The 13559-nt window shown below is 44.1% G+C and overlaps 1 protein-coding gene across 5 annotated transcripts in view; it reads left to right on the top strand.

The window, feature by feature from the left end:
• Window positions 1-13559, top strand: part of LOC139376031 (partitioning defective 3 homolog) — a 226215-nt gene that overhangs the window by 138352 nt on the left and 74304 nt on the right. For 4 of the 5 annotated variants that reach the window (XM_071118114.1, XM_071118112.1, XM_071118113.1 and 1 more), the window contains exons 14-18: window positions 109-297; window positions 2159-2329; window positions 6238-6394; window positions 12086-12260; window positions 13213-13364. In XM_071118114.1, the coding sequence (XP_070974215.1) occupies window positions 109-297; window positions 2159-2329; window positions 6238-6394; window positions 12086-12260; window positions 13213-13364 (844 nt within the window). The remainder of the gene's footprint in view (window positions 1-108; window positions 298-2158; window positions 2330-6237; window positions 6395-12085; window positions 12261-13212; window positions 13365-13559) is intronic. The other variant, XM_071118115.1, reaches the window with a different exon arrangement.

The raw sequence follows: 13559 nt of genomic DNA, 5'->3' as shown, positions 1-13559 counted from the left end.
CAACTTCAGATGTAAGCAGGGCTTTCCGCTAATCCTGTGTTTCTAATAGTAGATTGCACAGTAGCAACAATGACCAGTAACACAGTCCTCCCTCCCTCTCTGTTCTAGAAGATTGAGGAGGATGACCTGGTGTTGACCCCGGATGGTACCAGGGAGTTCCTGACCTTTGAGATCCCTCTGAGTGACTCCGGGTCGGCGGGGTTAGGGGTCAGCGTCAAGGGCAACCGCTCCAAGGAGAACCACTCTGACCTGGGCATCTTCGTCAAGTCCATCATCAACGGGGGAGCTGCCTGCAAGGTGAGTCTCATCTCTCACCTTTCATTTGAACTAATGTGCAAGTTTTCATGCTCATACAAGTAATCAATAATATGGTATTTTGGGGATAATAGTGGCCGATATTGCCACTCCTATTTGCCATATCGTTAATCTAAGCTGACTAGAAAGTATGTGTCTGCAGGGAAGCTAATTCCCCTACCCAAGAATAGTGAAGCATCCTTTACTGGCTCAAATAGCCAACCAATCAGCCTGTTACCAACCCTTAGTAAACATTTGGAAAATATTATGTTTGACCAGATACAGTGCTATTTTACTGTAAACATATTGCCAAGATACTTTCAGCACACCTTTAGGGAAGAATGTTCAACAAGCATGCACTTACTCAAATGACTGATTGGCTGAGAGAAATTGATGATAAAAAGATTGGGGGAGCTGTTTTGTTAGACTTCAGTGCAGCTTTTGAAATTATCGGTCATAGTCTGCTGATGGAATAACTTGTTATGGCTTTACACCCCCTGCTATATTGTGGATAATGAGTTACCTCTCTAACAGAACACAGAGGGTGTTCTTTAATGGAAACCTCAACCAACATAATCCAGGTAGAATCAGGAATTCCCCAGGGCCGCTGCCTAGGCCCATTACTTTTTTCAATCTTTACTAATAACATGTCACTGGCTTTGAGTAAAGCCAGTGTGTCTATACACGTCAGCTACTACAGCGAGTGAAATCACAACAAGGAGTACCTATTTTACCTATTTTATTTTTAAGAGTTGCAGTTAGTTTTTGAATGGGAGGCAAGGAATAAGTTAGTCCTAAATATTTCAAATTAAAAGCATTGTATTTGGGACAAATCATTCTCTAGACTTAAAAATAATAATGTGGAAATTGAGGAAGTTGAGGAGAATAAACTGCTTGGAGTAACCCTGGATTGTGAACTGTCATGTTCAAAATATGTTAATACAACAGTAGCTAAGATGGGGAGAAGTCTGTCCATATTGAAGTGCTGCTCTGCCTTCTTAATACTATCATTAAGGCAAGTTCTACAGGCCCTAGTTTTGTCGCACCTGGATTACTGTTCCTCGGGGAAAATAAAAATTGGCTCAGAACAGGGCAGCACAGCTATCCCTTAAATGTACTCTGAGATTTAAAATGAATAATATGTATGTACATCTCTCAAGGCTCAGTGGAGGAGAGATTGACTTCATCACTACTTGTTTTTATAAGAAGTTTAAACTACTAGCACACAGCTCAGACAGCCTTGCATACCCCACAAGACATGCCACCAGTGTTTTCACGATCCCCAAGTCCAGAACAGTCTCTGGGAGGCACACCTTATGGAACAGTGGGTACTGTGAAGAGACACACACACACACAGGCACATACACATAAGACACGCACTCTACACACACATACACATGTATTGTAGAGTAGTGGCCTGAGGGGACACGCTTAATGTGTTGTGAAATGTCACGTCATGTCATATTTGAAATAGTATTAAACTGCCTTAATGTTTCTGGACCCCAGGAAGAGTAGCTGCAGCCTTGGCATCAGCTAATAGGGATCCTTAATAAATACAAATATACCAGACTAACCATCCTATTAGCATCTTATGTCTAGCAGTTCTGATAGCTGTTCTGTCTAATTTGACAGAGATACAACTTCATTGCTTTTTCTGCTATTCATTATTCTACTGCCAGTACAGTTGCCTGTTTCTGAGCTCTTGCCAACTCCTTATGGAATTAAGTGACCTGGTGTGACAAGGAGTTGGCAAGAACACAAACAGATCTGGGACCAGGCTAACATTATAGTGCTAATGCATTGAACAGCCTGATTGTGCATGTTGACTGATTCTCATCCTACCTGTCATATCCTGCGTGAACAGGATGGAAGGCTGCGGGTCAATGACCAGCTGATAGCGGTGAACGGGGAGTCGTTGCTAGGCAAGACCAACCAGGAAGCCATGGAGACGCTAAGGAAGTCCATGTCGGTAGAGGGCAACAAGCGGGGGATGATTCAGCTGATTGTGGCCAGGAGGGTCACTAAACGCAATGAGGTAGGCCTGACCATTGCTTAATTAAAGCTGTGGAGATTATACGACTAACACCAGCCGTGGGTGGGCTCATAGTAATTGCTGGAACAGAATGAATGGAAAGGTGTCAAACGCATAAGAACATGCATTCCTTTCCAACCATTACTATGAGCCGTCCTCCTCTCACCAGCCTCCACTGACTAACATGCTTGTATGCTGAAATACGTTTTTTAACCCACAGGGTGTCTATGTGTGATGTTAGGCTTGTTGGAGGCTTTGGAGGCAGCGTCTGAGAGCAGTGTGGCTCCATTCTTCTTTCCTCAGTCACTGCCATTGCTAATGTATTGTTTGTTTTTTCTCGTTCAATTGTCAAATTAAAGATTCATGAATTCTGTTTTCTATATGCATTTCTTTAGCAGAAAATGGTGTGTAATTTTTATTAAAATGCACAATGTTCCTGAATAAGATAAAGACCACCCGTCACACTGTCATGATACCTTTTGATATTTCTCTCAAGACTGGTCTTTTTTTAATCTTTTTTTTTATACACTTTTTCAAAAACACTTGATAGTGCACCCTCCCACATGTATTCTCCGTGTTAAATTCCAAAGCCACTATTCTGGACTAGAGAGCTATGTTAGGAATATGATGAAAGATCAGCTAGTCCGGTTGGGTCACAGCAGTTCATATGACATGAACTGCATCCCAAAATGGCTCCCTATTTAATGCAATACTGTTAAACATGATCGATAGGGCTCTGGTCAAGAAAAGTACTATGTATTGCAGTGTTTCCCAACTCCAGTCCTCCAGTACCCCCAACAGTACACGTTGTCGAATCCCCGGACAAGCACACCTCATTCAACTTGCCAAATAATCATCAGGCCCTCAATAAGTTGAATCTGCTGTTTTTGTCCCGGGTTAAAACAACAATGTGTGTTGTAGGACTGGAGGTGGGAAACACTGAGCGAGTGAATAGGGTGCAATTTGGGAGGCAGCCTTGCTCTCCTCTTAGCCTCCATGTCCCGAGGCATGCTGGGGGAATTAGTGACGACTGGCCATCCAAGTTACACATTACTTTTTTTCATTTAAATGTTATGTTGATACACTTGCAGACTCACTCTGTCCCTTGCTCGCTCCCTCTCTCTTTCTCTCTACCGCCTTCCCTCCACATTTCAATGTCATAATATTTCTACATACTCCATCCTGGCTTGATCACTTATCTATTGGAGAGCTGTGTCTACTCTGCAACGGTGGATTTGGTTGTTGTAGTGTGTACTGTGTGCCTCTTGCTACAGTACATGTCAGACCTGTGATTTCCCATGGTGCAGCTGGTAATTGGAAGCAGAGCGGGGGCTAAGTGCTAAGCCATGCGCTGCCGTCAGGTTGCAGGCTGTGCTGTGGAGAAGCCAAGGGTGAGAGCAGAGCAGAGAACACTGGCTATGAGGTACACACACACGGGAAGACTCATCAATATCTGCATCACGGGTACAGCTGTGGGGGTGGCTTAGACTAGAGCATTATGGTTCTAGGTGTCTATATAGAAGGATACTTTATTGATACATTTTTCTTGCAGTCCACAGAATGTGTGACGTATTTGAGCCATAGTGGAACTCGACCAAGGTCCTAGACATTCATGTGGCACAGCTTGATGGAAAGGTTGTACTCCTGTCTCCCATCAACTCACACCATCCCTCTCTTTCTGACTTATCCTCCTAACTTGACCTCTTTAGGGTAATAATCAGTGGCAAACTGTTCTGAATCTGAACTGCTATTTCCTCAGTACTAAACCCCCACGCAGGGCTATTCTATTCGGACAAATGCCTTAATCACATTTCTGACCCAATAGAGTTCAGCCTAGCACCAGTTTAATTATAGGATGGACTATGCAATGAGTAGAGCAGTGATTTGTTGACAGGCACACATGTACAAACGATATGCCCTCCACTCTGCAGCCCGTTTCATTCATCTAATTTAAAGTAAAGACAGGCTGACTTCCAACAGTCTGTAGGCATTTGACCTCTCTAGAAATAATTTTCCAGATCTCCACCCCCAGTCATTTGGTTCTACACCCGTTTTTACTCCTACTTCTACACCCGTTTTTACTCCTACTTCTACACCTGTTTTTACTCCTACTTCTACACCCGTTTTTACTCCTACTTCTACACCCGTTTTTACTCCTACTTCTACACCCGTTTTTACTCCTACTTCTACACCCGTTTTTACTCCTACTTCTACACCCGTTTTTACTCCTACTTCTACACCTGTTTATACTCCTACTTCTACACCTGTTTTTACTTCTACACCTGTTTTTACTTCTACACCTGTTTTTACTCCTACTTCTACACCTGTTTTTACTCCTACTTCTACACCTGTTTTTACTTCTACACCTGTTTTTACTCCTACTTCTACACCTGTTTTTACTTCTACACCTGTTTTTACTCCTACTTCTACACCTGTTTTTACTCTCATTTTACTAGCTGAGGGAGCAGCCAGGTCTACTTGGTGAATGTTGTGCAGTTTCTGCATTAAATGAACTGAACCTGCCTGTATCACACCTGTCTCTGTTATCAGCACGTTTATCAAACGTAGGAAATGAAGGCGCTATGGGTTGATTATTCACTGATGACATTTCCTCTTGTTGTGATGCACATCAGTCTTCATGCTAATAAGTCATTTTCTTCACCTTGAGCCATGAATACAGAAACCGTTGCACTTCTATGGCTGGTTTCCCAAACTCATTAAACTAGTCCTGGACTAGGAAGTTCTTTAAATTAAGAGTCTCTCCACTGTGAATGCGTTTTACACTTGGACTTGGCTTAATATGTGTCAGGATATCAGCGTGTATAGTTAAAATCTGTGAGAGAGGAGATTCTAAGTGCAAACAATGAGGGCATCCTCACCATAGAGATTCTATTGATTCCATGTAATTCTATGGTCCACACACATTCACCCCCACTTCCTCCCCAGCTCCTCAGTCATGTGTGTTTAAAAGTGTCCAAGGCAGTAAATTACCTATTTGGCCAATAAACAGTGGTGTGTCAGATAGCCCCTTGAGGAAAGTGGCACCTTGCTGCTCTCCTGTGGGGGAATGTTCTCAGCAGGCATCTTAACACCTATTGAAAATCCATAGTCATTTATCAAGCTATCCTAACCATGGTCGTGGTGGTGTTGTGGATAATATTAGCATGACCCTGCCTGCCTAACCTGCCTCTACAGGTCTGTCATTTTTCTAGCTAGCTTAGCTGTGGTGGTGCTGGGGCTATGTTGCATGAACCTAACCTGCCTCTGCAGGTCTGTCATTTATATAGCTAGCCTAGCTGTGGTGGTGCTGGGGCTATGTAGCATGAACCTAACCTGCCTCTACAGGTCTGTCATTTATCTAGCTAGCCTAGCTGTGGTGGTGCTGGGGCTATGTAGCATGAACCTAACCTGCCTCTACAGGTCTGTCATTTATCTAGCTAGCCTAGCTGTGGTGGTGCTGGGGCTATGTAGCATGAACCTAACCTGCCTCTACAGGTCTGTCATTTATCTAGCTAGCCTAGCTGTGGTGGTGCTGGGGCTATGTAGCATGAACCTAACCTGCCTCTACAGGTCTGTCATTTATCTAGCTAGCCTAGCTGTGGTGGTGCTGGGGCTATGTAGCATGAGACTTGCCTGTGTCTACCGGTGCAACCGGTCCCTCACAGACGGGGTGATGGATCATCTCTAGGTTTAGCTGTAATTGCTGCTGCAATCCCACAGTGAGTGAAATAGCCATAATAGGGTTGTGGCTTTGAGCTAGAATGACAAAACACGAGCTCTAATATCAAGATTTAATCCAAATGTACTTAAGGGAGAATTTCTGTCTCATACTGCACATTTCCAGTATAATAAGGATTCCTTCGTCCAATGTATTGATTGTGCCGGTCTTCCCAATGCCTCTGTATGTGTAGTTGGAGGCCTCTGGGAGCCCCCTGGGACCGGAGCAGACCCTCAACTCCACCCTGCTGGACGACAGGGAGCGGCGGATCTCCCACTCCCTGTACGGAGGCATAGAGGGCCTGGACGACAACCTGATGCCACGGCAGACACTAATGGGCCGAATGATGGGTGAGTCAGGTCCCCCCAATAGCTTCTCACAGCCTTACTGCTGGGTTAGCACCAGCTCCTCTCATAGCCTTACTGCTGGGTTAGCACCAGATTTTCTCACAGCCTTACTGCTGGGTTAGCACCAGATCCTCTCACAGCCTTACTGCTGGGTTAGCACCAGCTCTTCTCACGGCCTTACTGCTTGGTTAGCACCAGCTCCTCTCACAGCCTTACTGCTGGGTTAGCACCAGCTCCTCTCACAGCCTCACTGCTGGGTTAGCACCAGCTCCTCTCCCAGTCTTACTGCTGGGTTAGCACCAGCTCCTCTCACAGCCTCACTGCTGGGTTAGCACCAGCTCCTCTTACAGCCTCACTGCTGGGTTAGCACCAGCTCCTCTCCCAGTCTTACTGCTGGGTTAGCACCAGCTCCTCTCACAGCCTCACTGCTGGGTTAGCACCAGCTCCTCTCACAGCCTTACTGCTGGGTTAGCACCAGCTCCTCTCACAGCCTTACTGCTGGGTTAGCACCAGCTCCTCTCACAGCCTCACTGCTGGTTTAGCACCAGCTCCTCTCACAGCCTCACTGCTGGTTTAGCACCAGCTCCTCTCACAGCCTTACTGCTGGGTTAGCACCAGCTCCTCTCATAGCCCTACTGCTGGGTTAGCACCAGATCCTCTCATAGCCTTACTGCTGGGTTAGCACCAGATCCTCTCATAGCCTTACTGCTGGGTTAGCACCAGATCCTCTTATAGCCCTACTGCTGGGTTAGCACCAGATCCTCTCATAGCCTTACTGCTGGGTTAGCACCAGATCCTCTCACAGCCTTACTGCTGGGTTAATGCCAGCTCTTGTCATTCACACATCACACTCTACAAACTGTAAACTAACAGGGTTGATAAGAGCCAATTTACACCTGAGCCAAGCTGAGATGTGTGTTACTTTCTTTTTAAAAAGCCCTATTAATTAAAACAGAACTAATAGGACACAGTTTGATTATTCATACGGCTAAAAAAGTATTCACGTCTAACCATGCATAATATTAGAAGGCAATTCCATGGTAACAGTGACATTGACTCAGATCTTTGAGTTTAAAATGTATGTCAAACAATAACCAATGATTCCAAAGTTAAACAAACCATACAGCTCTATGCACAAGGACTAGTTTGAACAATTTCCACAGAAAATTGCAACGTTTGCAAACAGAATGGCGGTTTGTGCTGTTTGTGCCTTCATTCTGTTACCAAACTGGGTGGACTGGAATAGGTGCAGCACCATCTTCTGTTGTAACACCTGGCCTAGCGGTTGGTTGGCTGGCTGGTATCTAAAACCTGTGATTGATTGAATCTCTGTGGCGCAGTTGTGAACGAACCATTTAAAAGCTGTCCTCCCATCAAACTGCCTGCTGTTCTGTCTGTCTGTCAGCCCAAGGCCCTCACACACACACACACACACACACACACACACACACACACACACACACACACACACACACACACACACACACACACACACACACACACACACACACAGTACGGACACACACACAGTTTGGTTACACAAACAGTACTGTTCCTCTCTTTCAGGGTCAGCCTGAGGAGCTGACAGAACAGGCAGACTCCAAACAGAGAGCTCAGGGATTCACAGAGCACACAAACCACTGAATCAATCAGAAGGTCTGCACTACACCATACAAGGGCCCTGAGCTGTAAATTGTCTGACCTTTTCCCGTACATTTTCCGAGACATTAAGATCTACTGAAAGTTGAACTCATAGCACAGTCAGTTACTCCATTTCCTGTGTTGGCAAACCAGGTGGTCGCAGATCATTTAATCTACTGTAAACACACACATTGGGGGCCGCAGGGGAATGTACTACTTTCTCTATTGGAGTAGCCCTAAACTCATTTTCTTAAAGGAAAGGTTCACCCATTTTGAATGTTATATCGTTTTTGTGCATCTCTGAGTGATGTACTATCAATTTCCTGGGTAATTCAATGTGTATCTGAGTTGTTGGCCTTGAGTTGCAGGGAGAAATCCGTCCTGTATGACGTAGCACCGTGATAGTCCATCATAGATTTCAATACTGACTGATGTCATAACTTGGGAGGATGTCTTCTATTGAATGAGCTATTGATCATATTTGTCTCAACTTTTTCCCGTTTTGTCTGCCTCTTTAGTCCAGGATGCATTGCATGGTGCCGATGCCAGAGATCCTTTCTAGGGAGTTTTTCCTAGCCACCGTGCTTCTATACCTGCATTGCTTGCTGTTTGGGGTCTTAGGCTGGGTTTCTGTACAGCACTTTGAGATATCAGCTGATGTAAGAAGGGCTATATAAATAAATTTGATTTGATTATAGAAAAGAGCTAGGAATCCAATGAATGAAGGAACCTATAACGCCCCACCCAGTAGACTGTCGATGAATTGTGTTCACGTTTTCATGCTGCGTCACGTGGTTGCTACGCTAATCGTTACTCAATCCCTTCTCAAAGTCAGTGTATATGTCAAGAAAAGTGCCTATTTTCCTTGAAAGTACGTCATGTAAATATATCACTAGCCACTTTAAACAATGCTACCTTATATAATGTTACTTACCCTACATTATTCATCTCATATGCATACGTATATACTGTACTCTATATCATCGACTGTATCCTTATGTAATACATGTATCACTAGCCACTTTAACTATGCCACTTTGTTTACATACTCATCTCATATGTATATACTGTACTCGATACCATCTACTGTATCTGCCTATGCTGCTCTGTACCATCACTCATTCATATATCCTTATGTACATATTCTTTATCCCCTCACACTGTGTACAAGACAGTAGTTTTGGAATTGTTAGTTAGATTACTTGTTGGTTATTACTGCATTGTCGGAACTAGAAGCACAAGCATTTCGCTACACTCGCATTAACATCTGCTAACCATGTGTATGTGACAAATAAAATTTGATTTGATTTGATGTCATGATAGCAAGTTCATTATTGGACATCTTTTTGCAATGTTTAACTTCTTGTTGATGTAATTTGTGCTAATGTTTTGTCTGAGCTAGTGCTCAATAGACTCCCATTCACTCCTTGAAGGAGAGTGCTCCTTGTATCAGAATCACCCAGAATGCACCGTACAGCCCATTGATGGACAACATTTCCCATCTCCTCAAAAGTATAGATATTCATCTCGGTTGTGTGCCTCACTTGTGGGCCTTAAATTTGAGTCATTCTGGTTAGAAAAGCAAATGTTTTAACTTTGACTTTGATTCATAGCGATGCTTATTTAGCTAAGCTTATTTCTCCATATGTCTTGGCAGGCCTAGAGTTAGGAATTGCCAGTGAGGCTTTGTGTTAATGTCAGATTGGAATAGAGTTAAAGCCCTTTATAAGCCAGTATTTAATTCACTGGCGTTGTTTAAGAGATGGGATGAAGGAAGATGTTTGTCTCAAATGGTACCTTATTCCCCACAGTAGTTCAGTAGTAGTCTATGGGCCAGGAGAGACTGTGCTGCGTTCAGATTACAGTCAGACCAGGCAGCAGGAATACGTGTGGACTAGCTAGTTTAAAAAAACAGTGCGTCCAAAATTCTAAACTGAATAAATACATATCACTTTGTACCTCAACACTTCTAAGCTCGACTTGATGATGTTGCTAAATATATCCTGAGAATACAATGGCATAATGAGTTAGTTGTATTGTTTTAGTTAAGACTTAACACCCGGTTTGGCTTCGCCTGATTTCTCTGATCATTTTCCTATTGTTGTGCAGGCCTACCCCACTGCTATGACAATTAGAGGATTAGATGTTTCTTGAGTTAATTATTCTCATCTTTAGGCAACGGCTCGTTCTTCAAGAAGTGGACCGAAGGCAATTTCCCTGCTTATGTGAATTATGCAGATGGACTTGGACAGTAGCAAAATAAAACCCTCATTTTCCTGCATCCCTCGCCTAATTATTCTCACCTCCAGACTCTATCTCCCATTTAATCTGGCTTGGCATTCCTCTCGGCTATTAAATCCTGCTCCTGTTCAGTATTCACCGGCATGTTGCCACATAAAGTATCTGATAATTGCTTTTACTGAAGACGAGACAATTCTGTAAAGACGCTGCAACTATTGTTCCTTTGTCGCGATGTCTATTTTTATTAGGGCTACTGTAAACTGTAATGAAAGTGTAATAAATAAATCCCACCGAGTCAGGTGCTTTGAGTTCTGCTCACCATTGTTGGTAAAATAGTGACCTTGGATTGGTCTACAAAAGAATTTGTAAGTCTCAAACGCCATCCTATTTCCCATATAGTGCACTACTTTTGACCAGGGCCCATAGAGTAGTAGTGTACTATAAAGGGAATGGGGTGCCATTTGGGACCCATAATAACATTCTTAGGTATGGATGGATGCCTGCCAAAAAAGTTGATTGCTTCTAGAAAAAAAGCATGAACAGAAGTAGATTTATTCATTGGTCTACTCGGTGCCTGCCACCTTCATTCCTACTCACCTACAGTCGTGTTTCATTACAGAGCCATTGAGCCTTGTCAACTAATCATCAAGCCCTTGACTAGGTGAATCAGGTGAGCTAGTTCAGGGCTACAACAAAGTTGTGGAACGTCTGGGGGTCCGAGAGGAGAACGTCTGGGGGTCCGCGAGGAGAACGTCTGGGGGGGTCCGGGAGGAGTGGTTTTAGACCCACTGCCTTAGAAGACCGATGTACACTGCTTTAGGGCTCACACACACCAGAGTTCCCCGAAAACACACACACACACACACACACACACACACACACACAGCAGGGATAGAGACGACAGGAACAACACTCTACATTTACGCAAGCATGCACGCACAAACACACACACACACAGTCCCTCTGCTCTATTTACATTGTAGTCATTTAGCAGACGCTCTTATCCAGAGTTACTTACAGTAGCAATTTGGTTTCAGTGCCTTGCTCAAGGGCACATCGACAGATTTTTCACGTAGTATGATCGTGGATTCAAACCAGCGACCTTTTGGTTGCTATTGAGACTGGTGAGTCTATGAACTTTCAGCACACCACGATTCATCAATCCAGCCATGCTAGCTGGCCGGGCAGTGTGGAACTATGGTTATATTTAGTACCACACAGATTCTCAGTGTGAAAGGATATGAGAAACAAACACTAACCCTGGCGCAAGGCCTCACGTCCCGGGTGGAAAGTCCTGTATTCCTGCCATGAGACCCAAACAGATTCCTAACACAAACTTTTCTCTCCGTCATTGTGGAGTGCTATTATACAGCATTGAAACCACCCTTCTTCAGATGCTCAGTTACCCCCAAAGACAGGATAGCGTCATGCATTGCATAGCAATGTGTTTTTAAATCCCTCTGTTGGACACAAAGAAAGGGGAAGGTTTTTTGCCTTGCTCGGTGAGTGTGCCAAAGTCAATAGTTTTCAGTTTTTCACAATGCCACAGCTTGCATTAAGCACACTATAATGACACTTGGCAATGTCATGCCAGATGCTGCCAAACACAGCATGGTGATTTTAAATAGGAACTGATTGAGAATTTCACTCTGGGTCTGCTTTTAAATGAAAGCATGTATTGTGGTAAATTAGTTACGTGTTATATCAAAGAATTAAATGTTCAATGAATATCAAATGAACGCTTTAAATGTGTTTATTGTGTGATGTATATCAAAGCCTTCTCCAATCATGCTTCTCTGTTTTGTCCTATAGGTAACTACCAGCTCTCCCCTACAGTCAACATGCCCCAGGACGACACAGTCATCATCGAAGACGATAGGCTGCCAGTACTTCCTACCCATCTCTCTGACCAATCGTCTTCCAGCTCACATGACGACGTGGGGGTCCCTCCCCACTGGGCCAAAGAGATTCAAATTCAGAATGAGAGGTGAGAGGACAAAGTCCCAAATGGCTCCCTACATAGTGGCCTATGGTCCCTGGTCAAAAGTAGTGCACTACGTAGGGAGTAGGGTGCCATTTGGGACTTATTTCAGCACTGGCTCATTACCTTCTGTTACCTCAGTCAAACACACGACACACATTTCATCTCCACGAACACCGCTTAGGGTTTCTGTGTATATCAGCTGTTAGTGTGTCACGCTTAACATTTGTTTTGATAATCGGGACCATGTTTTGCTAAGGTTTCGCAATGAAATGCTAGTATTATTTCAGTTGTAGCAATTTAGACCTAGTACTGTGTGTTCAAAAGATTCCACTGTTTCTTCCACTGTTTCTTTCTGAAATTCTGAAATACACTGTAGGTATATATTTTTCTTTATACTCTATGTTGAAACATAAGGTCAATGTGTCTCCTATGTTTGCTGAAGCATCTGATTTTGAAAGAAAACCTGCTACCCACTTAACTGGGACTGCATCCCAAATGACACCCTTTTCCCTATATAGTGCACTACTAGAGCCCAATGACCCTGGTCAAAAGTAGTCCTGTAAATACGAATAGGGTGTCATTTGGGTAGTAGCCTGGACGTGAAGGGCTTTTGCCACCATGTGATGAGGAGGCCCAGTCAGTTCCCATCAGTGGGGCTAGGATGGTCTGAGTGGGTGGTGATTGTAACTGGGCCAGCCCAGTCAAATTGGTCTCTGCTGTAATCAGTGGCTCCTCAGGTATGGTCCTGACTCGAAGAGCTGCAGTGGCTTGATTTGATGATTGGAAGACATTGATGATGACTGTTTGATTTGCACGAGAATAATCTCATCCTGTCCTTCTCTTTCCCTCTGTCCTTTCTCTCTCTTTCTCTATCCTTTATCCTCTCCCTCACTTTCACTTACTTTGTCTGTCGTTGTCTCTCTCCATCACTGCCTTCCCCCCTCTCCTCCTGTAGCCCTCTGAGCCCTGATGACACCGACCCAGACGGAGCCTTTCAGAGGGAGGGCTTCGGCAGACAGAGCATGTCTGAGAAACGGACAAAGCAGTTTGGAGATGCCGGTCAGCTGGAGATCATCAAGACACGCAAGTCCAAGAGCATGGATCTAGGTACTAACCCAAACATCCACCTATGTCCCTTTCCTACCTCTCATTGACACCCTATAGGTCAGATCCTCCTGGAACCAATGGCACAATGTTTTAGGTCGGTTTACCAGAGAGATTAAGCCCTAGTCCTCTGTGTCTGTGAAACCAGCCCTCTGAATGGTTAGGAATACCCAAATTAGGCACATACATTACATTACC

The sequence above is a fragment of the Oncorhynchus clarkii genome, chromosome 20 (genome assembly GCF_045791955.1).
Source record: "Oncorhynchus clarkii lewisi isolate Uvic-CL-2024 chromosome 20, UVic_Ocla_1.0, whole genome shotgun sequence".
NCBI classification, from domain to species: domain Eukaryota; kingdom Metazoa; phylum Chordata; class Actinopteri; order Salmoniformes; family Salmonidae; genus Oncorhynchus; species Oncorhynchus clarkii.
This window is presented reverse-complemented; position numbering and strand designations above follow the sequence as displayed.